The sequence below is a fragment of the Geotrypetes seraphini genome, chromosome 2 (assembly GCF_902459505.1).
Source record: "Geotrypetes seraphini chromosome 2, aGeoSer1.1, whole genome shotgun sequence".
NCBI classification, from domain to species: domain Eukaryota; kingdom Metazoa; phylum Chordata; class Amphibia; order Gymnophiona; family Dermophiidae; genus Geotrypetes; species Geotrypetes seraphini.
The window spans coordinates 111219120-111239785 of record NC_047085.1 but is presented as its reverse complement, the minus strand read 5'-3'; the positions used below and the strand labels follow the sequence as shown (position 1 = coordinate 111239785).

Below are 20666 nucleotides of genomic sequence, written 5' to 3'. Positions count from 1 at the left end.
AATGGAAACAGCAAACTACAGACCGGTGAGTCTCACATCAATAGTGAGCAAACTAATGGAAACTCTAATCAAACGCCACTTGGATACGATCATGACCGAGGAGAATCTACGTGATCCCCGTCAACATGGATTTACTAAGGGGAGATCCTGCAAATCTAACCTGATCGGCTTCTTTGACTGGGTGACGAGAAAGCTGGATGTTGGGGAGTCCCTGGACATCGTATACCTGGACTTCAGCAAAGCATTCGATAGCGTACCACACCGCAGGTTGCTGAGCAAGATGAGTTCTATAGGATTGGGCGACACGTTGACGAAATGGATTGGGAACTGGCTTGAGGGTAGGCTTCAGAGGGTAATGGTGAATGGCACCTCCTCCGAAATGACGGAGGTAATCAGTGGAGTGCCACAAGGCTCCGTCCTGGGCCCGATCCTGTTCAACATATACATAAGAGACTTGGCAGAAGGTCTCCGAGGTAAAATAACATTATTCGCTGATGACGCCAAACTAAGCAATGTAGTGGCCAAGAGTACAACAGACAAAAATTCAATGCCCGACAACATGATGCACGACTTACTACTACTGGAGCGCTGGTCTAGGTCCTGGCAACTCAGCTTCAATGCCAAAAAATGCAAAGTCATGCACCTGGGCAGCCAAAATCCATGCAAGATTTACACCCTAAATGGCGAGATCCTAACAAGAACTGAAGCAGAGCGTGACCTAGGAGTGATCATCAGTGTGGACATGAAGGCTGCCAATCAAGAGGAGCAAGCTTCCTCCAAAGCAAGGCAAATCATAGGTTGCATACGCAGGAGTTTCGTCAGCCGTAAGCCTGAGGTCATTATGCCATTGTATAGATCCATGGTGAGACCACACCTGGAGTACTGTGTGCAATTTTGGAGGCCGCATTACCGAAAAGATGTGCTGAGACTAGAGTCGGTCCAGAGAATGGCAACCCGGATGATCGCGGGTCTCAAGGATCTCCCTTACGAGGAAAGGCTGGATAAGTTACAGCTCTACTCACTCAAGGAACGCAGAGAGAGGGGAGACATGATCGAGACGTTCAAGTATCTCACGGGTCGCATCGAAGTGGAGGAAGATATCTTCCTTCTCAAGGGTCCCACGGCAACCAGGGGGCACCCGTGGAAAATCAGGGGAGGGAAACTGCACAGTGACACCAGGAAATTCTTTTTCACTGAAAGAGTGGTTGACCGCTGGAATAATCTTCCACTTCAGGTCACTGAGGCCAGCAGCGTGGCTGATTTTAAGGCCAAATGGGATAGATACGTGGGATCTATTCACTGAGTTAGGTGGGGAAGGGTCATTGCGGTGGGCAGACTAGATGGGCCGTGGCCCTTATCTGCCGTCTATTTCTATGTTTCTATGTAACAGGAAAGTAAAGCTTCAACAGCTCAGTAAATACCTGCCAGTAAATATCAGCCTCGATTCCTTATAAATGGAGGGGTGTTCCTTTTTAAGAATTGCCTGGAGAGGTAATTTTAATATTAATGACCTTGTTGGACTAGAGTTTTAATATTAGTGACCTAATTGTACTACATTTGCATAGTGCAATCGGAGGCTGCTAGAAAGCACGGAAAAAACAATGGTGAGCCATTTTTATAATCGGGGTGAAATCCGTGCATCATCGTTAAATGCACGGTGACTTTAGAGAATCAACTTCTGAGGGTATGGTTAAATGGCCATTTCTCTCGGTGGAGGAGGGTGAATAGTGGCATGCCCCAGAAATCTGTATTGGAACTGATGCTATTTAAAAATTGTAAATGATCTAGAAATGAGAACGAGTAAGGTGAATAAAATTTGCAGATGAGACAAAACTATTCAAAGTGGTTAAACTCATGCAAACTGAAAAATTTCAGGAAGGCCTTAGGAAACTGGAAGACTGTGCATCCAAATGGCAGATGAAAGTTAATGTGGACACTCAGTGATTCGCATTGGGAAAAATAATCCAGATCATAGCTATCTGATGTTATATTTTACCTTAGGATTGTTGTAGTCTTTCTCATCTCTTTTAAATTAAAAAAAATTAAATTTTAAAAGAGATGATAGAGACTACAACAATAACCAGGTGTATCTGTGGCTATTTAAGAACAACACTACCTTAGGATTGTCATTGTGGACAATATGCTGAAACCTTCCACTTAGTGTGTGGTAGAAGCTAAAACAAAACAAAATAGAATGCTAGGAATTATTAGGAAAGGGCTGGAAACAAGACAAAGAATGGTATAATGCCTCTGTATGCTCCATGGTGTGACCTCACCTGGAATATTATGTGCAGTTCTGGTCACCATATCTCAAAAGATATACAGTGGAATTAGAAGAGTTTCAATGAACAGCTTCCAAAATGATTAAGAAGATGGAACTCTCATATCATGAAAGGCTTCAGAGGTTAGGACTCTTCAGTTAAGAGGAAAAACATTTTGGGGTGGGCTATGAAAAGTATAAAATCCTGAGCGGTATAGAATGTATAAACATGAATTGACTATTCTTTGTAAAAATATTAAGATTAGAAGACACTTAATGACTTTTGTATGATGATACTTTCAATGCAAATAGGAGGAAATATTTTTTTATTCAACAAATAGTTAAGCTTCAGAATTTGTTTTCAGAGGATGTGGTAACAGTGGGTAACATAATTGGGGTTTGGACAAGTTCATGGAGGGAAAGTCCATAGTCTGTTATTGAGCTAGCCATGGGGAAAGTCACGCCTGTCCATGGGATTTGGTAGGATGGAATCTTGCTACTATTTGGGATTTTCCCTGTATTGACCATTGCTGGAAGCAGGATACTGGGCTAGATGGACCATCAGTCTGCCCCGGTTTGGATGATGATATGCTCTTATGCCAGGAGGTTGGAATGAATTATATAATAACAAAATTGCCATACTGGGACAGACTGAATGCTAGGAATGATTAAGAAGGGGATCACGAACAGATCAGAGAAGGTTATCATGCCGCTGTACCGGGCCATGGTACGCCCTCACCTGGAATTCTGTGTCCAGCACTGGTCGCCGTACATGAAGAAGAACACGGTACTACTCAAAAGGGTCCAGAGAAGAGCGACTAAAATGGTAAAGGGGCTGGAGGAACGTACAGTGAGAGATTAGAGAATTGGGCCTCTTCTCCCTTGAAAAGAGGGGACATGATAGAAACATTCAAGATACTGAAGGGAATAGACTTAGTAGATAAAGACAGGTTGTTCACCCTCTCCAAGGTAGGGAGAATGAGAGAGCACTCTCTAAAGTTAAAAGGGGATAGATTCTGTACAAACATAAGGAAGTTCTTCTTCACCCAGAGGGTGGTAGAAAACTGGAATACACTTCCAGAGGCTGTTATAGGGAAAAACACCCTCCAGGGATTCAAGACAACCAGAATGTACGCAAGTAGGGCTGGTCTCAGTTAGGGCACTGGTCTCTGCGGGAGCGGACTGCTGGGCACGATGGACCACTGGCCTGACCTAGCAGCAACAATTCTTATGCTCTTATGAAGGTCCATCAAGCCTAGTATCCTGCTTGAAGCAATGGCTAATACAGGTGACAAGTATCAATCCCAAGTAGTAAAACAGATTTTATGCTGCTTATCTTAGGAATAAGTAATGAATTTCCTCAAGCCATCTCAGTAATGGCTTATGAACTTCAATTTTAGGAAATTATCCAAACTTTTTTTTTTTTTTTAAACTCTGCTAAGCTAACTGGTTTTCACCACATTCGCCGGCAACAAATTCCAGAGTTTAATTACACGATGTGTGAAGAAATATTTTTCCCGGTCTGTTTTAAATGTACTACTTAGTAGCTTCATGGCATGCCCCCTAGTCCTAGTATTTTTAGAAAGAGTAAACAAGCAATTCACGTTTACCTTTTCCATTCCACTTAGTATTTTATAGACCTATATCATACTACCCCTAAGCCATCTCTTTTCCAAGCTGAAGAACCCTAGCAGCTTTAACCTTTCCTCATAGGGAATTCATCCCATTCCTTTTATCAGTTTTTGTCGCTCTTCTCGGTACCTTTTCTAATTTTGCTACCTTTTTTGAGATACAGCTACCAGAATTACACACTGTATTATGTGACTTGTGCTTTACATACTTCCGCACTTGTTGTTTTAACTGTTTTAACTTTTCTTTCTATTTGACTTTCTTTTCATTGCTAATTTTTTATTTTTCTACCTTTTGTAAACAATATTGATCTGCTAGACTGCTAATTCAGTTTATCAAGCCTAAACAATAAACATAAACATATAACTATTAATCTAAGCTCTGTGCTGAACTAAGAGACACAGATAAAATTAGATGATTTTTTCATTGTTATTTGGTAAAAGGATGACCTGCAAGCTTTCTGTAGTCTTCAGACTGCAGTGCCTTCTGAAACATTACATATACAGTGGTGCCTCACACAACGAACTTAATTCGTTCCAGGAGCAAGTTTGTTATGCGAAAAGTTTGTTATGTGAAACGCGTTTTCCCATAACAATACATGTTAAAAAAATTATTCGTTCTGCAGCATAAAATATGCTAAGATGACATAAAAAAAGATTAATTTGTCAAAATGGTGAAAATGGTGGTCTTGCTGAGGCCAAACTCTTTGACGAGGTCACACTGTTTTACCCCACATTCACTCCTTCTAATTATTTCCCGTTTCATTTCAACAGAAATCACCTTCCTGCTTTTTTTAGAAGCCATGATATATAAAAAATATTGAGTTTATCTTAAAAGGACGACTGCCGTGATACGTGCGTGCGTGATTTAATTCGTAATGAAGAACGATTGCCGCGATACGTGCTTAAGTTAAGCGCAGTGACTAACAACTGCCTGCAGTGCCTGCGCGGAAGGATGCAATACATCGGCAGCGATCGTGGAAGCTCGGGCGACTTCGTTGTGTGAAACGAAGTTCGTTGTATGAATCATGACATGAAGTTCGTTGTGTGCAGCGTTCGCTGTGCGAGGCGTTCTTTATGCGAGGCACCACTGTAATATTAGTTCCAGTGCAAAAAGCACATGAGTCCTGAAGCTGTAGGTAGTGCTATACAGAAGGCATCATCTACTTTTTCAACTCCATCTCCCTGCATCACCGGGCTATGCTTTCTCTCCTCAGTATCTTCCTTTTGCAAGCGAGTTAGAAGGTGTCTTTTCATCTTCCCTACTAAATTTCTTGTTTTCGTATATTATCTGACATTTTTTTTCTTAGAGGCTTTGAGTGCTATAGAGATTCCCAGTAATTCTGGGACAGCTCTTCCTGAGAGAAGCTGCAGATTCAGTGTTCTAAGGTCTCTAGCTGGGCTGGCTACCCTTGCTGCAAGGCACCTGTCTGATCAGCCTGCCTATCACTTGGATCAACTCAGGGTTCGGCCCTTGGGAGTCTGCTCACTGGGTTTTAACTGAACTGTATGAGCGCAGACTGTATTTGGGCTTCGTACTGGTAGGGAGATCTTGTGGGTTCTGGTTGCATTCCCCCTCCTCCCCCCCCCCCCCCCCCTCTGGAGAATTGTTTGTTCATGCCACCCAAGGTGGATTCTTTGGTGGCACAGGTCACAAAGCGTACTTCTCTTCCCAGTGAAGGTGGCTTGGTTTTGAAGGATGCACAGGACTGCAGACTGGATCTGATTCTCAAAAGATAATTTGAGGCCTTTGCTTTGGGTCTTAAGGCAGAAACAGTGGCTTCCTTCTTGAGATGCACATGCCTTAGAATGCTGCACCAGGCTCAAGTTTCAGAGGCACGTGCCTACCCTGAGCGGTTCTGTTGAGGGTGAATTATGTCACAGACAACATGTATGATGTGTTTTGAGGCACAAGCAAAGTGATCCAAAGCATCTGCCTGCAGGATGCTTTGAATCAAACAATGGCGGGAGATTTGGCTTCTAAAGCCATGTTGAGCAAACTACCCACAACTTCATGACCAGTGTGATGGACAGGCATCATAAGTCTCGGATATTAAGCAACATGTGCCTCAAGAGACATGTTGTGGCTCCTTTCAAGGCTACAGGCAGCTTCGGCAGTCTTCGACGAACTTCTGTTCTCAGAGGTCATTTCCAGGGTCTAGGCAGAGGTTTTTTGCCTCTGGCAGAAACTCCATATCAGGTACCCATTCAGCGTCCAACCCCAAAAAGTCCCAATAATGCCAAATCTCTTTCCGATCTTCCCTTTAAAGGGGGAAGACTGGCGGATTATTGGGAGGCCTAGGAATGAATTTGCATGGACCAGTGGGTGCTGGACATCATTTGAGAGGAATACAAGCTCAAATTTTTTCAGCCACCTCGAAATTTTTTTCATAAACTCCCCAGTAGGGAGGCCAGAGAAAGCAGCTAGGGTATGAGCAATGGTGAAATGGCTGCTACAGATCCGAGCAGTGGAAGAAGTCTCGGATGCCGAATCGGGCTCAGGCAGATACTCTATTACGTCATCATGCCAAAGAAAGATTTGAACGACTGGAGACCGATTCTGGATCTCTAGTCACTCAATGCAGCCTAAAAAGCAAGTTGCATATGGAGACAGTAAGATCAGTTATTGCCTTATTACTCTAGGGAAATACATAACCTCTTTGGATCTGACAGAGGCTTACTTGCATATTCCCATTTTTCCAGCTCACAAAAGGTTTCCAGATTCCATGAGCTGGAGAAACATTTTCAATTCTCAGCACTCCAATTTGGACTAGCAACAGTGCCACACATGTTTACCAAAATAATGGTGGTGGCAGCAGCATATTTGCACAGAGCCAGGATTCAAGTGCATCCATACTTGGATGACTGGCTCATCTGAGTGTCGTCCCAAGAAGAGGGCCATAAGGCAGTGGTGCAAATAGTCCACCTCTCAAACCCTGGAGTATCTGAGGATTGTATCCAACATAGCAGTGGGCCTTGTCTTCCTTCCAGAGGCTTGGCAGCAAAAGTTGAGACAACAGATTTTAGAAATTATGGCAATGCCAGCCCCCTCAGTGTGGCATTATCTACAGGTATTGGGGGTCGATGATGGCGACCATAGAGCTAGTACCACGGGTACTAGTACCATCGTATCTGGTTTTAAGAAAGGTTTGGACAATTTCCTGGAAAAAAAGTCCATAGTCTGTTATTGCGAAAGTCATGGGGGAAGCCATGCTTGCCCTGGATCGGTAGCATGGAATGTTGCTATTCCTTAGGTTTTGGCCAGGTACTAGTGACCTGGATTGGCTACAGTAACAATCCTAGACTACCGGGCTTGATGGACCATTGTTCTGATCCAGTAAGGCTATTCTTATGTTCTTAAACCTCTCCAGGGCACTTTATCCCACTAGTCGCCACAGTTGGATTCTCTAGAAATTCCCTTGGCGTGGACAATGGAAGCCCATCATAGTTTTTGATGGTGGCTAAGGCCAGAAACACTGTCCAAAAGATTGCCTCTACATGGGGGAGGTCATTGTGGAGGTCATCCGGCACAGGGCTGCTGGGAGCCTTCATAGAGAATAAGGTTCATCAACAGACTGGAACTGAGAGCCATTCAAATGGCATTACGAGCCTTCAAGGAGACTGAAAAGGAAAGCAGTCAGTCATCTTGAACAATGCCACAGCAGTGGCATATATCAACAGACATGGAGGCAGCAAGAGTGCACCGTTAAAAATTGGAGGCCAAGCTATTATTTTGCTGGGCAGAGAACCATCTGCTAGCCATCTTGTCAGCATATTTAGCAGGAGTAAGGAATGTTCAGGCTGACTTTCTCAGTTGACAAACATATAATACTTAAGTGAAGGAGCAAGCAGGGAAGCACTGGTGTACACAATAGTTCTACCTTGGCCTGCCAGGGATCTCTTGTATGTGTTCCTACCTTGGCTTTCATCTGAAGGATAGTGACGCCATCAATGGCTGGTGATCCTTGTGGCTCCAGATTGGCTGCATTGCACATTGTACGCAGATCTAGTCCGGCTGCAAAGAGACCAACGTCTGAGATTCCTTCTTCATTTGACGCTGCTCTTGCAGGGCCCAATCACCGTAGAGAATCTGGAACGCTTTGGACTTAGGGCATGGCTCTTGAGCACACGCCCTTAGTACAAAATGGGTACTCAGAGGTGATAATAGCCACATTCACTCCAATAAACCAGCCACAGTAGCAGCTGAAAGCCTGGAAATTATTTCAATACTGGTGTTCGGAACAGCAGATAGAGCTGGTTAGGGCTCCAATAGCAGCAATTTTTTCATTCTTTCAGCAAGGTCTAGAGAAGGACTTGGCAGTTAGTTCCTTAAAAGTCCAGGTGACCAGTCTGTCTTATTTTTGAGCTCGATTAGAGAGAGGTTCCTTGGCCTCTCACCCGGATATTTTCAGGTTTCTGAAGGGAGTGTCCGCCTGTGCGTCAAACTTGTCCTTTATGGAACCTTAAGGCAGCAAATACAACAACAAAGGTGACCAGTTGTTGTATTTGCTGTTCACTGGTGTGAAGGCAGTTTTCTCCTATTTGGTTCCAAGATCTTAAGTAAGGCCACATGTGAGCCCCTACAGGAGGCCACGCTGATGGTTTTCCTGGTAGTAATCATTTCCACTAGAAGAATTTCAGAGCTTCAAGCCTTGTCATGCAGGGAACAAAGAATGAAAACTGCAGTGGTGATATACAGGATGCCAAGACTTTATTCATAAAAAACATAAAATAGTTTGTTTCCAAAAGGACTAATAGGACCGGACCCGACACGGTCCATGTTTCGGAGAAACACTCCTTCCTCAGGGGTCCTAATGTGAATAAATGAAGAGTAGTAGTGCTGCCCGATTTAGGAAAAAAATTTCGATTTGATTCAGCCTACTGAATTGGTTTTTCGATTCTATTTTCTTGCCCAATTGGGTGTTTTTTCAAACATCCTGGTGGGTTTATTTTATAGCTTCTTCACCCCCTTTGCCTTCTCCTAACCACACTGCTGCTGTGGTGTAAACAAAATAAACAAGCAAAAAACACTTTTCCTCTCTCTCTTAAATCCTAGCCCACATTTGCGGTCTAACACCAGCTCTGGCAGGATACACGTTTCAAATCTGACATATTGTAATCACAAAATGGAAAATAAAATTAATTTTTCTACCTTTTGTTGTGTGGTCATTATTCAAATCTTCTTGGTCCCAGGCTCTTGATGTCTTCTGTTAACTTGCTTGCCAGGGTCTCCTTCTTTCTTCTTTCTCCATGCTAACCATCCATCTTCCATCTCTGTCCTCACCTTCCGTTTCCCTTCCCTCCTCCGGAGGTCTGGCATATTTCTTTTTTTTCATCTCCATCCACAGATCCACCTTTTCTTAACTACCCTTACATCCAGCATCTCTCCCTCCTTCCCCATCACCCCAGGGTCCACCATCTCTCCTTCTTTTCCCAACTACCCTCCTGTCCAGTATCTCTATCCCCCCCCTCCACACCATCCCTTGTGTCCAACTTCTCTCCCTTTCTGTTCCTTCCCTCCCTAAATCCCATTGTCCATCATCTTTCTCCCTCCTCCTCCATTATTTCTTCCTCCCAAAGTCTGGCATATGAACGTCTCTTTGAAACCCCCTTCCCTCCCTCCGTGTACTTCTACACCAGGGCCCCCTCCCCTGAAGATTTGTCCCCCCCGAAGGCCTGTACCCCCATCCCTGAAGGCCTGTTCCCCCCCTTGAAAGCCTGCCTGTTCCCACTGAAGGCCTATACCACAATCCCTGGCCTGTCCCCTCTTTGAAGGCCTGTCCCCCCCCCTTAAAAGTCTGCACCCCCCTTAAAGGCCTGCACCCCTCAAGGCCTGAACCCCTCAAAGACTGCCCCCCGAAGGTCTGTCTGTCCCCCCTGAAGGCCTATGCCACCATCCCTGGCCTGTCCCCCCTTTGAAGGCCTGTCCCCCCCTTAAAGGCCTGTTCCCCCTTTGACTGCCTGCACCCACCAAGGCCTGTCCCACCCCCTGAAGGACTGCCCCCCCGAAGGACTGCCCCCCCCCCAAAGAATGTGCACCTCCCCCCCCCGGGAAGGCCTCCGTGTAGCTCCTGGCCTCCCCGAACCGTTTACCTCATTGCTGGAGCCTGCAGCCGAAGATCGCGGTTACAGTGTCTTTGTGCTCTGAGCTGTTTCCTCCACTGCGATCCTGCCTCTGACATCAGAGGAGGGCGGGACCGCAGCAGAGGAAACAGCTCAGAGCACAAAGATGCTGTAACCGCGACCTTCGGCTGCAGGCTCCAGCAATGAGGTAAACGGTTCGGGGAGGCCAGGAGCAACACGGAGGCCTTCCCGGGGGGGGGGGTGCACAGTCTTTCGGGGGACAGTCCTTCGGGGGGGCAGTCTTTCGGAGGGGAGGCCAGGAGGGAAGCCGGACTGCAGCACTTCCCGACTGATCCTTCCTCCTCGCCCTCTAAAACAGGTGCGGCAGCGGCCAGCCAGCAAGAGCAGTGCTGCCGCTCCTACTTTAGGGGGCGAGGGGAGAGGGTCTGAATCGGGAAGCCGGTTTTTTTTTTTTTTAAATTTAAATTGATTCGAATCGATTCACACGAAGTGAATCGGTGAACCGATTCGAATCGTGAATCGAGCAGCACTAAAGAGTAGTGTAAAGGTATATGTATAAATGACTCTGGTAACAGCAAGAATTTAAGGATACTGGAAAAGTAAAACATTCATGTGCAAGGATATAATGTAATGGTCAGCATTATATAAATTAATATTTAAAGTGATTCGATATAGAGCGTGATAATTAACATTTTTGTGAAATTAATGTTTAATCTGGCTTAATATTTGGAATTTAAAATAAGAGAATGCAAGTGATAGTGAGCATCAATATGAAATTAATAGATATGTGGACCTAATGGTAAAAGTGATGGGATGTGTACAAGATAAATTCCAAAAACCAAATGTGGGATGCAGAAAAGAAAAGAGTGTAAAATGTTTATAAAAAATACATACCTAACACTTATCAGAACAGTGTGACCTTGTGGATAACAACTGAATAAAAACTGGAAACAGCTAGAACAAATATGTATTTAGCAAACAAAGAAAATAAGGTTTAGTGGAAAAACAGTGTACTGTATATGTGAATGAGCATTGACATACAAAACAAATTAGAAAAAAATAAGTAAGTATATCGGGATCACAATGATGAAATGCAGTTAAAAAGAAATTGAAAAAAAAATAAAATAAAAAGGAGCTAGGCAGGCAAACTGTGATAGCTAAAAGCCGGTCTGTGTATAACATATGAAAGAGAAAGTTACAGTGAAGCTTTAAAATAACAGGAAAATAGCCTTGTGACGATAAAGTGTGTAATGATATATTTAATCATATTATGACATTTGAAATCAACTTATAGTGCAGTGCATACCAAAAGAAAGAAAATAAAAAATGAATCAAAAGGATAGGGGGAGAAAAGGACGTGATACCGTAAGGAAACCTGTGGTATTAAAGTGGGGTTTGTAAAGCATAATAAGCTTAGAGAATGAATAAACTAAACAGACTACTATATTATAAATAACAGTTGTAAAAAAGGATTCAGTGAAGTAAAAAGAAAAATAAGGGTATTGAACTTATCAGTGATTAACCGTTAATACTCCAACGTGATACAAGGCCGAAAGGCTAAGGGAAGAACGCCACGGGAAAACAGTATTTAAAAGAAAGGAAGGGATGTGTAATGATGTCAAAAGAGTACCAGACCTCGATATGAGAACCACAAAGTATTAAAAATTAAAAACTTAAAGGAACTAAAAAGAACACTAGTTTTTGAAAAGAAGTATGGAAAAAATAATAATAATAATAGCTAAAGAAAAAAAATAAGAAATGAACAGTTTTGTAAGTGGATGAAAGGCTTATTAATGGAGAGTAAGGCTTATTAATGGAGAGTAGTAAGGCTTATTAATGGAGAGCCATTAATGCACTGCTGAAAACGTGAAAAAGACCCGAGGCCTGGTGTTTGAAAATATACAAAAGCTGTGTAATGTGAAGAAGACACAATGTGGAAAAAACTTTGTGAGAATGTTTTGGTGAAAAAAAATAGAGACCATGAGAGAAGGGCAGGCTTGTAAATAGATAAGTGATGGTAAGGCTTATTAGTGGATAGCTGTTAGTGCACTGCTATATGTGTTATAAAAAGAACATTATGAGGTGAAGGCACCTTGTTGAAAGGTTAATAATGGTGAGTGAATAATAAAGAACAATGTGGAGAGTGGTTCTACGGATATAAAGGAGACTGAATGAATGTATAAAGACAATTTTAAGCATATGCATGATTTTAAGGGTAGTGTAAGGGAAATAACTAGAGAGAGGAGAGGTGAGTGATATGCATTCCAATCTGTGGATGATGTGTTGGACTTTTAGTGTTGAGATGGCAATGAAAATATTTTAAAAAGTTTATATGAGGTGAAATAAAAGTGTGAAAACAATGTGAGTGCATACCCATATAAATTGGATGTGATTACATGGTGTGAAAAAGCTCAATAAACATTAATATGTGTATTTGAATATTTGACCAGTATGAATTTAATTAGAATAATATGAAATAATTTTTAAATAATCATGAATGAAATATTGAAATATTGAACAAACATAAATAATCTAAACATTGTGTGTCTACTTGAATGTATTAATCGATGTGAATTTGATTAAAATGGTTGACTTCTTGCTGTCACCAGAGTCATTTATACATATATCTGTACACTACTCTTCATTTATTCACATTAGGACCCCTGAGGAAGGAGTGTTTCACAGAAACACAGACCGTGTAGGGTCCGGTCCTATCAGTCCTTTTGGAAACAAACTGTTTTATGTTTTTTATGAATAAAGTCTTGACCTCCTGTACATCACTACTGCAGTTTTCATTCTTTGTTCTTCGTTTTGTCACCTTACTGCTTTTCAGTTAGATTTTCTGTTTGGTGTTGCCTTGTCTTGCAGGGAACCATTCCTCAGGAGCCAGGAGTGTCCCTGCATATGATTTCCTCCCTTCTTCCAAAGGTGGTGTCGATGTTCCATATGAATCATGAAGATCAACTACCAGCATTCCATGCCACAGGTGTAAAGAAGCAGGACAAAATACTAGCATGGATAGAAGTCATAAGAGTCACCTAGAGGTGACAAATGATTTTTAGTTGTCAGATCTTTTCTTTCTTTTAATGGTCTCTGGATGCAGAGGAAGGCTGTCCTCAAAGCCCTAGATTGTCATATGGATATGTCAGCAATTTCCTCTGCTTACATAGGATGTGGTAAACGTCCACCAATTTCCTTGAAAGCACATTCCACCAGAAATGTGGAGTCCAGAATGGTTTTGCCCGAGATTTGTAGGATAGCTACGTGGTCCACTCTACATACATTTGCTAAGTCTTACAGGTTGGAATGGCAGCACAAAGGGACTTCACTTTTGGGTCTGCGGTGCTAGCAGCAGGTTCTTCTATCCCACCCTAAGCTCGAGGAACTGCTTAGATTCATCCCAGGGGTTCAGGACTCATGTGCGTTTTACACTGGAATGAAAGATTAGATTCTTACCTTGATAATATTCTTTCCAGTAGAAAAGCACATGAACCCTGAAGCCTGCCCTATCAGTTTTCAGGGTAATCTGCTTTTAGCCTCAAACAGGTATGTGACTGCAGAGGCTTGTTTTATCGCACTCATGCAAGATGAAACCATATGAAGCTGTGGTTTCAAAGAGACAGGAGTGTCTGTACAGGATTGATCTTGACAGTCAGAGCCGAACAAGTGCTAATGCTGGTTGCACTCAGGTGGTTTTTGTTCCACCTTTATGATGCTACGTTGCACTTGTTAATGAGTTGTGTTTTCTTGCAGAGCAAAAGTTTGACATCAGGGAGGTTTCCCATGCACCTCCCTGTTTCTCCTCTTTCAGGGGTTATTTCTGCTTTGGTACAAACTGAGGAAAGAGGGCAGTACCTGATGATGCACAAAGTGGAGTTCAAAATGTAGATGCCTTCTGTATACCTCACAGGTGAAGATACACTACCCACAGCTACAGAACTCATGTGCTTTTCTATTGGAAAGAAGATTATCGAGGTAACAACCTAATCTGTTCTCCAGTTTTTTTGGTTGGTAACCCCAATCTGTATAATCTTTCAACATGTTATCTTACATAGATTGTGTCCAATGATAATCCTTTCCTGAATAATTGCTTAATTAGGTAGGGCAGCCCTCATCTTGTACCTGCTATCTTAGCTCTTAAGCTTTCTCAAGAGACCTCACTTCCTGTCGCTAGTCCCACTGTTTTAACTAGACCCCATACTATATATTTTACTGTGTTCCTTGTTTGTATGTACAAAAAGCATAGACTGTCTTCTGTATGTCCCTTTAATGCTTTGCTCTCATCTGGTAGTACTATACAAATATCAATTTGTTTTCACAAATTTCAATTTGTTATTTCCTTAATGACTCAACCCTGTTTGAATGGTCTTATTGAGGATGGGGTGCCGATGTCTGAACTTGGTACTACAAATGTAGTCTGATAAATGCCTTATATTGACCTAATAATCTTGCTGTAATAGTTTTAGAAGTAATAGTGCATGAAAGAGAATTCTATAAGGATTGCTTAATCAATTTAGTTAATGAAGATCTGCTTTCTAGGTACAAAAGCTCCAAGGCATTCTAAAGCCAATGATGCTGAGACGCCTGAAAGAAGATGTAGAAAAGAATCTGGCCCCAAAAGAAGAAACCATTATCGAGGTGGAGCTCACGAATATTCAAAAGAAATATTATCGTGCTATCCTGGAGAAGAACTTTGCATTCCTCTCCAAAGGTGGTGGCCAAGCTAATGTACCTAACCTTTTGAATACTATGATGGAACTAAGAAAGTGCTGTAATCATCCATACTTGATAAATGGTAGGTCCTACTTCCTGTTCCTTAAAGTAAGGTCTGGTATTTCTATTGCCTCATAAACATTTTTGTTATCTGGCCCACATAATGATGGCTAGTATGATAAACATGAAATTAGGTGATCAAGATGGATCTGATGGTGACTCCATGAAGAAAGTGAAAGATGTTTTTCTGTTAATTTCAGGGATGATATTCGTCCCTGGTGAATAGCAAAATTAAAATTTGAACAGAAAGCTCCTCTTGGTAGTGTGATCATGAGATGTCTTTAGATTAAGGTTAGAGTGGGTGAGATAGAGAAAAAACTGGTATATTAATTTGCATGCTTTTTGGGCAGCATAGTTTTTTAAATTCTTCCTCCTAGGCTGGAGAAGAGTTTTCTTTTATGTATATATCCTCCAGTTCTGCTCACAGGAAACTCCCAACTCTTTTTTTGACTGAGGCAAGTTTGGTTTCCCCTTCTCTGGGATTTGTTATGTTAAGAACATAAGAAATGCCATCTCCGGATCAGACCTTCGGTCCATCAAGTCCGGCGATCCGCACACGCGGAGGCCCTGCCAGGTGTACACCTGTCGTAATTTATAGTCCACCATATCCTTACATGCCTCTCTTAAGGAGATATGCATCTAGTTTGCTCTTGAAGCCTAGGACGGTCGATTCCGCAATAATCTCATCTGGGAGGGCATTCCAGGTGTCAACCACTCTCTGAGTGAAGCAGAACTTCCTGACATTAGTCCTGAACCTGTCCCCCCTTAGCTTCATTACATGTCCTCTAGTCCGTGTCAAATTGGACAATGTAAATAATCTTCTCTGCTCTATTTTGTCGATTCCTTTCAGTATTTTGAAGGTCTCGATCATATCCCCACGCAGTCTCCTTTTCTCAAGGGAGAATAATCCTAGTGTTATAAGTCTGTCCTCGTATTCCAGTTTCTCCATACCCTTCACCAGTTTTGTTGCTCGTCTCTGCACCCTCTCCAGCAGTTTTATATCCTTCTTTAGGTAGGGAGACCAATGTTGGACGCAGTATTCCAAGTGTGGTCTGACCATTGCCCTATAAAGCGGCATTATAACTTTCTCCGATCTACTCGAGATTCCTTTCTTTATCATGCCCAACATTCTATTTGCCTTCTTTGCCGCTGCCGCACATTGTGCCGACGGCTTCAGGGTCCTATCTATCAGTACACCCAGGTCCTTTTCTTGTTCACTCTTCCCCAGAGTTGCACCTGACATTGTATACTCGTATTCCTTATTTTTATTGCCTAAATGCATTACCTTGCATTTCTCCACATTGAACTTCATCTGCCATTTCTCCGCCCGTGTTTCTAACCGACACAAGTCGCTCTGGAGTTTCTCTCTATCCTCCTGCGATCTGATCACCCGGCATAGTTTTGTATCGTCTGCAAACTTGATGATCTCACTGGATGTTCCTTCCTCCAGATCATTTATATAAATATTAAAAAGGATCGGCCCAAGTACCGAGCCCTGGGGTACACCACTAGTCACTTTCTCCCAGTCGGAGAACTTCCCATTTATGCCCACTCTCTGCTTTCGGTTTTCCAGCCATTTGCCTATCCATCTTTGTATATCCCCCTCTATGCCATGGCTTTGTAGTTTCCTGAGAAGTCTTTCGTGTGGAACTTTGTCGAACGCTTTCTGGAAGTCCAAGTATATTATGTCCACCGGCTTCCCACTATCAATTTGCTCGTTCACGGTCTCAAAAAATTGGAGTAAATTCGTCAAACATGATTTCCCTTTCCTGAATCCGTGTTGACTGGGTTTCATCAAGTCGTGTGCGTCCAAGTGCCGGACCATGCTATCCTTGATCAGTGCTTCAACCATCTTGCCGGGGACAGACGTGAATAATCTTATATTCCACTGAATCCTCCTTAATTAGAGTTCTATGCAGATTACAAGCAGCATATTGTTACATATCGTGTTTCCCTGAAAATAAGATACTGTCTTATATTAATTTGGGGCCGAAAAAGGCACTAGGTCTTATTTTTGGGGTAGGTTTTATTTTTTTCATATACAATGATCATCTCTCCTTTCCTCTCCTCCATCCCAATTCTTCCTATTTCCTTTCTCTCCTCCACATGTGCAGCATCTTTCCTTCCCTCTTACCCATCCCCTTGTGCAGTATCTTTCTATCCCTCCTTGCCATCCCTTGGGCAGCAGAACCCTTGCAGCTTCTATCCCTCCCTCCCTTCCATCATTTGTGCAGCAGAACCCTTGTAGCTTTTATCCCTCCCTCCCATCCCCACGGCTTTCTCCCGTCCGGGCGTTCCTCTGCCACATCACTGATGTCATCAGCAACACAGCACATGGAACGCCCGAGAGAAGCCCACAAAGCAGTCTGTCTATATTGCTGCCAACGTGGCTGTTTGTTACAAAGTATTGTGGTCTCGCGGTTGGCGGGGGAGAGATGGAAGGGGCAGCGGGGAGGGGCAGGGGAAGCGCTGCTGCCAGCGACTAGGGCTTATTTTCAGGGTAGGTCTTATTTTCAGGGAAACACGGTAGAATTCTGTATAGAGTTAAACATGTTACAAAGAATTATATATGCTATAATAATTTATATATATTACATAAAGTTATCAAATTGTGCATACAATCTGAGATAATATATCAAAGATAGCAGCTGACCATTAACATTGTTTTTATTTTGGGTGACTTGTATTATTAGTCTGAGTCTCTTTGGACCCCTTGTAGGGGGAAATATTTTTTCACTCAGAGAATAGTTAAGCTCTGGAACGCATTGCCAGAGGGTGTGGTAAGAACGGATAGTGCAGCTGGTTTTAAAAAGGGTTTGAACAATTTTCTGGAGGAAAAGTCCATAGTCTGTTATTGAGAAAGACATGGGGCAAGCTACTGCTTGCCATGGATCAGTAGCATAGAATGTTGCTACTGTTTGGGTTTTAGCCAAGTACCTGGATTGGCTACCGTGAGAATGGACTACTGAGCTTGACGGACCGTTGGTCTGACCCAGTAAAGCTATTCTTTTGTTCTTATGGGTAAGTTTTGGGTTGCTTCTGATATCTTTTCTTTTCTTCCAAACTTGTAGTCATTGGGAATAAATAAGAATGGGGAAAGGGGAAGAGGTTATGGAAGGACCATGAACTGAAAATCTCCATTTTAAAACTTAATTTTTCTTGGCAACTCTGATATTGTCAGAGATTCAACTGAGGGAAATGGAGAGTAGCACTGACCCCATTCACAAAAATTAAAAAATAATATTCCTAAAGAAGTAACTCAACAGCAGAAAGAGATAGCAGGAGACCTTTGACATTGTTTGGTAGTAAGGGAGAAGGGACATGCTGTCTCACAAACTTGTGTGTTTTTTGGTTTGGCTTTCTGGCTTTCTTCTTGCTTAAATGCTGAATCCTTGCATTCCTCTATGCTCTTGGTAAAACTCTTCAACCACCTCCAATCTCTCAACTTAGCTCTTTGAGCTGGTCGCTTGTTCCTTGGCCACTGGAGCAATATACTGCAGGCAGCCCGGAACATTCCTATGCCCTGAGCTGCTACAACATGTTATCGCACTCAGCATGTATCTTTAAGTTTTTAAACTGCGATCCAGAGCTCAGGGTGAGCATGTGGCAAAGAATCTGATGTGGACTTTTCAGGCAATTGGTGTGGAATCTGTGAGTGCTAGGGGATGTGCTGCAGTGCAAAAGGGAATGAAGAAGCAGTCCTAGAAAATAGGAATGTGCCTGGAGCCAAGGAAAGAAGAGCAGGGAAGTGATCCAAGCTTGTGGTCAATGGGAAGTCTCAAACTGAAGATGAGTTTAATCTACAAAGAAAAGGTAGTCTCGCCTATTGAGGAGAGTAAAAATTGGGAATCAGTAAAGTGATGTGTGAGCCAAACCTAAATGGAATGGCAACTAGCTAGGGAAGAGTGCATTGGAGCTCACTAGGGAGCGATGGGAAATATAACACTGGGTCAAGGGAAAATGAACAGAGCAGGCTAAAAAGATTTAAGGAATGGAGCAGGCAAAGAGCTATTAAATTCCCTGCCCCTATAACAGCCTCCGGAAGAGCATTCCAGTTTTCCACCACTCTCTGGGTGAAGAAGAACTTCCTCACATTTGTACGAAATCTATCCCCTTTTAACTTTAGAGAGTGCCCTCTCATTCTCCCTACCTTGAAAAGGGTGAATAACCTGTCTTTATCTACTAAGTATATTCCCTTCAGTAACTTGAATGTTTCTATCATGTCTCCTCTCAGTCTTCTCTTTTCAAGGGAGAAGAGCCCCAGTTTCTCTAAGCAGCTCCTCCAGCCCCCTAACCATTTTAATCACTTTTCTCTGGACCCTTTCGAGTAGTACCGTGTCCTTCTTCATGTACGGCAACCAGTACTGGATGCAGTATTCCAGGTGAGGGCATACCATGGCCCAGTACAGCGGCATGATAACCTTCTCCGATTTGTTCGTGATCCCCTTCTTAATCATTCCTAGCATTCTGTTCGCCCTTTTCGCTTCCGCCATTCATTACACGGACGGCTTTATCGACTTGTCAACTAGTACTCCCAAGTTTCTTTCCTGGGGGGGTCTCTCCAAGTACCGCCTGGACATCCTTTATTCGTGTATAAAATTTTTGTTACCGACATGCATCACCTTACACTTATCCACATTGAACCTCATTTGCCATGTCGTGGGCCATTTCTCGAGCGTCTTTGTCACGTTGCAAGTCTTTGAAATCCTCCTGTGTTTTCAATACTCTGAATAGCTTCGTATCATCTGCAAATTTAATCACTTCACTCGTCGTACCAATTTCCAGGTCGTTTATAAATATGTTGAAGAGCATGGGTCAAAGCACCGAACCCTGCGGCACTCAACTTGTGATGCTTTTCCAGTCCGAGTTTTGTCCATTTAACCCCACTCTCTGTTTCCTATCCGCCAGCCAGTTTTTAATCCATGTGAGTATTTCATCCTCGATTCCATGGCTCACAATTTTTCCAAAGTGGTTGTTCATGCGGAACCTTGTCAAACGCCTTCTGAAAAAATTATAAAAAGACGAGTCATTTTCCAAAGACCCCACATGCAAATGAGTTTCACAGATGTTTACATAGCATAAGCACAGAATATACCCGCATATAAAAAAACAAAAACCAAATCGAAGATCAACAGGAGAGATGCCTCGCTCTCCCACTGTATTCGCACAAGTCTGGACACCCACTCCTGGCAGTGGGAGGGATGCCCACTCCCTCCTCCCACGTCACACAATCCCCCAACACTACTACCCTCCCCCCATCGCAGCCATGCCCACTTCCTCCCGTGGCATCACACAATTCTTTGACACTACTACCTACTCTGCTTTCACGCCTCACAGTTGGAAGGATGTCCACTCCCTCCCCCCATTGCCCAACTCCTCCTGCCCCTCTGATGACACCCCCCCTCTGCTCCCCCTACTTTATTGATAAAGTCCAGCCAGAGGAATGCTTATCCAGTAAGACAAGCAGGCCTGCCTCTTACAAAATGGTGGGCCTGCCCCTTCCCAGTGCAGTCATGAAGGAGCCTAAGGCTTTGATTGGCCCAGGCGCTCAGGCATTGATCAGAAAGTAAGGCTATGTCAGCTTAGACCTGTCAGCAATTTTGGCCACAAATGTGGGAGAATGTGATTAGGGAAACACTCGATGATGATAGAGAATCGATTGGAGTACTTATTTTAATATTAATGACCTTGTTGTACTATATTTGCATGGCAGAATCAGAGATTGCTAGGAAATTCAGAAAAGACCACAGTAATATGTTTGGTATTTCGCCGCTAAAATACATGCACACTAAACCGTCTGGAATTGGTTTAGCGAGCACATTAGACATGCTTAACTCTTCCATGCATACGTTAAATTATCGACAACTTTACACACCTGGGATCATTTTGACCCCATTGCCTATAAGCACTGAAAGTTGCTT

General features: G+C 43.0%; 1 protein-coding gene across 9 annotated transcripts in view; it reads left to right on the top strand.

Moving 5' to 3' along the window:
- Nucleotides 1-20666, top strand: part of CHD7 (chromodomain helicase DNA binding protein 7) — a 616542-nt gene that overhangs the window by 432849 nt on the left and 163027 nt on the right. For all 9 annotated transcript variants that reach the window (XM_033933452.1, XM_033933447.1, XM_033933448.1 and 6 more), the window contains one exon: nucleotides 14512-14767. In XM_033933452.1, coding sequence (XP_033789343.1) covers nucleotides 14512-14767 — 256 coding nt within the window. The remainder of the gene's footprint in view (nucleotides 1-14511; nucleotides 14768-20666) is intronic.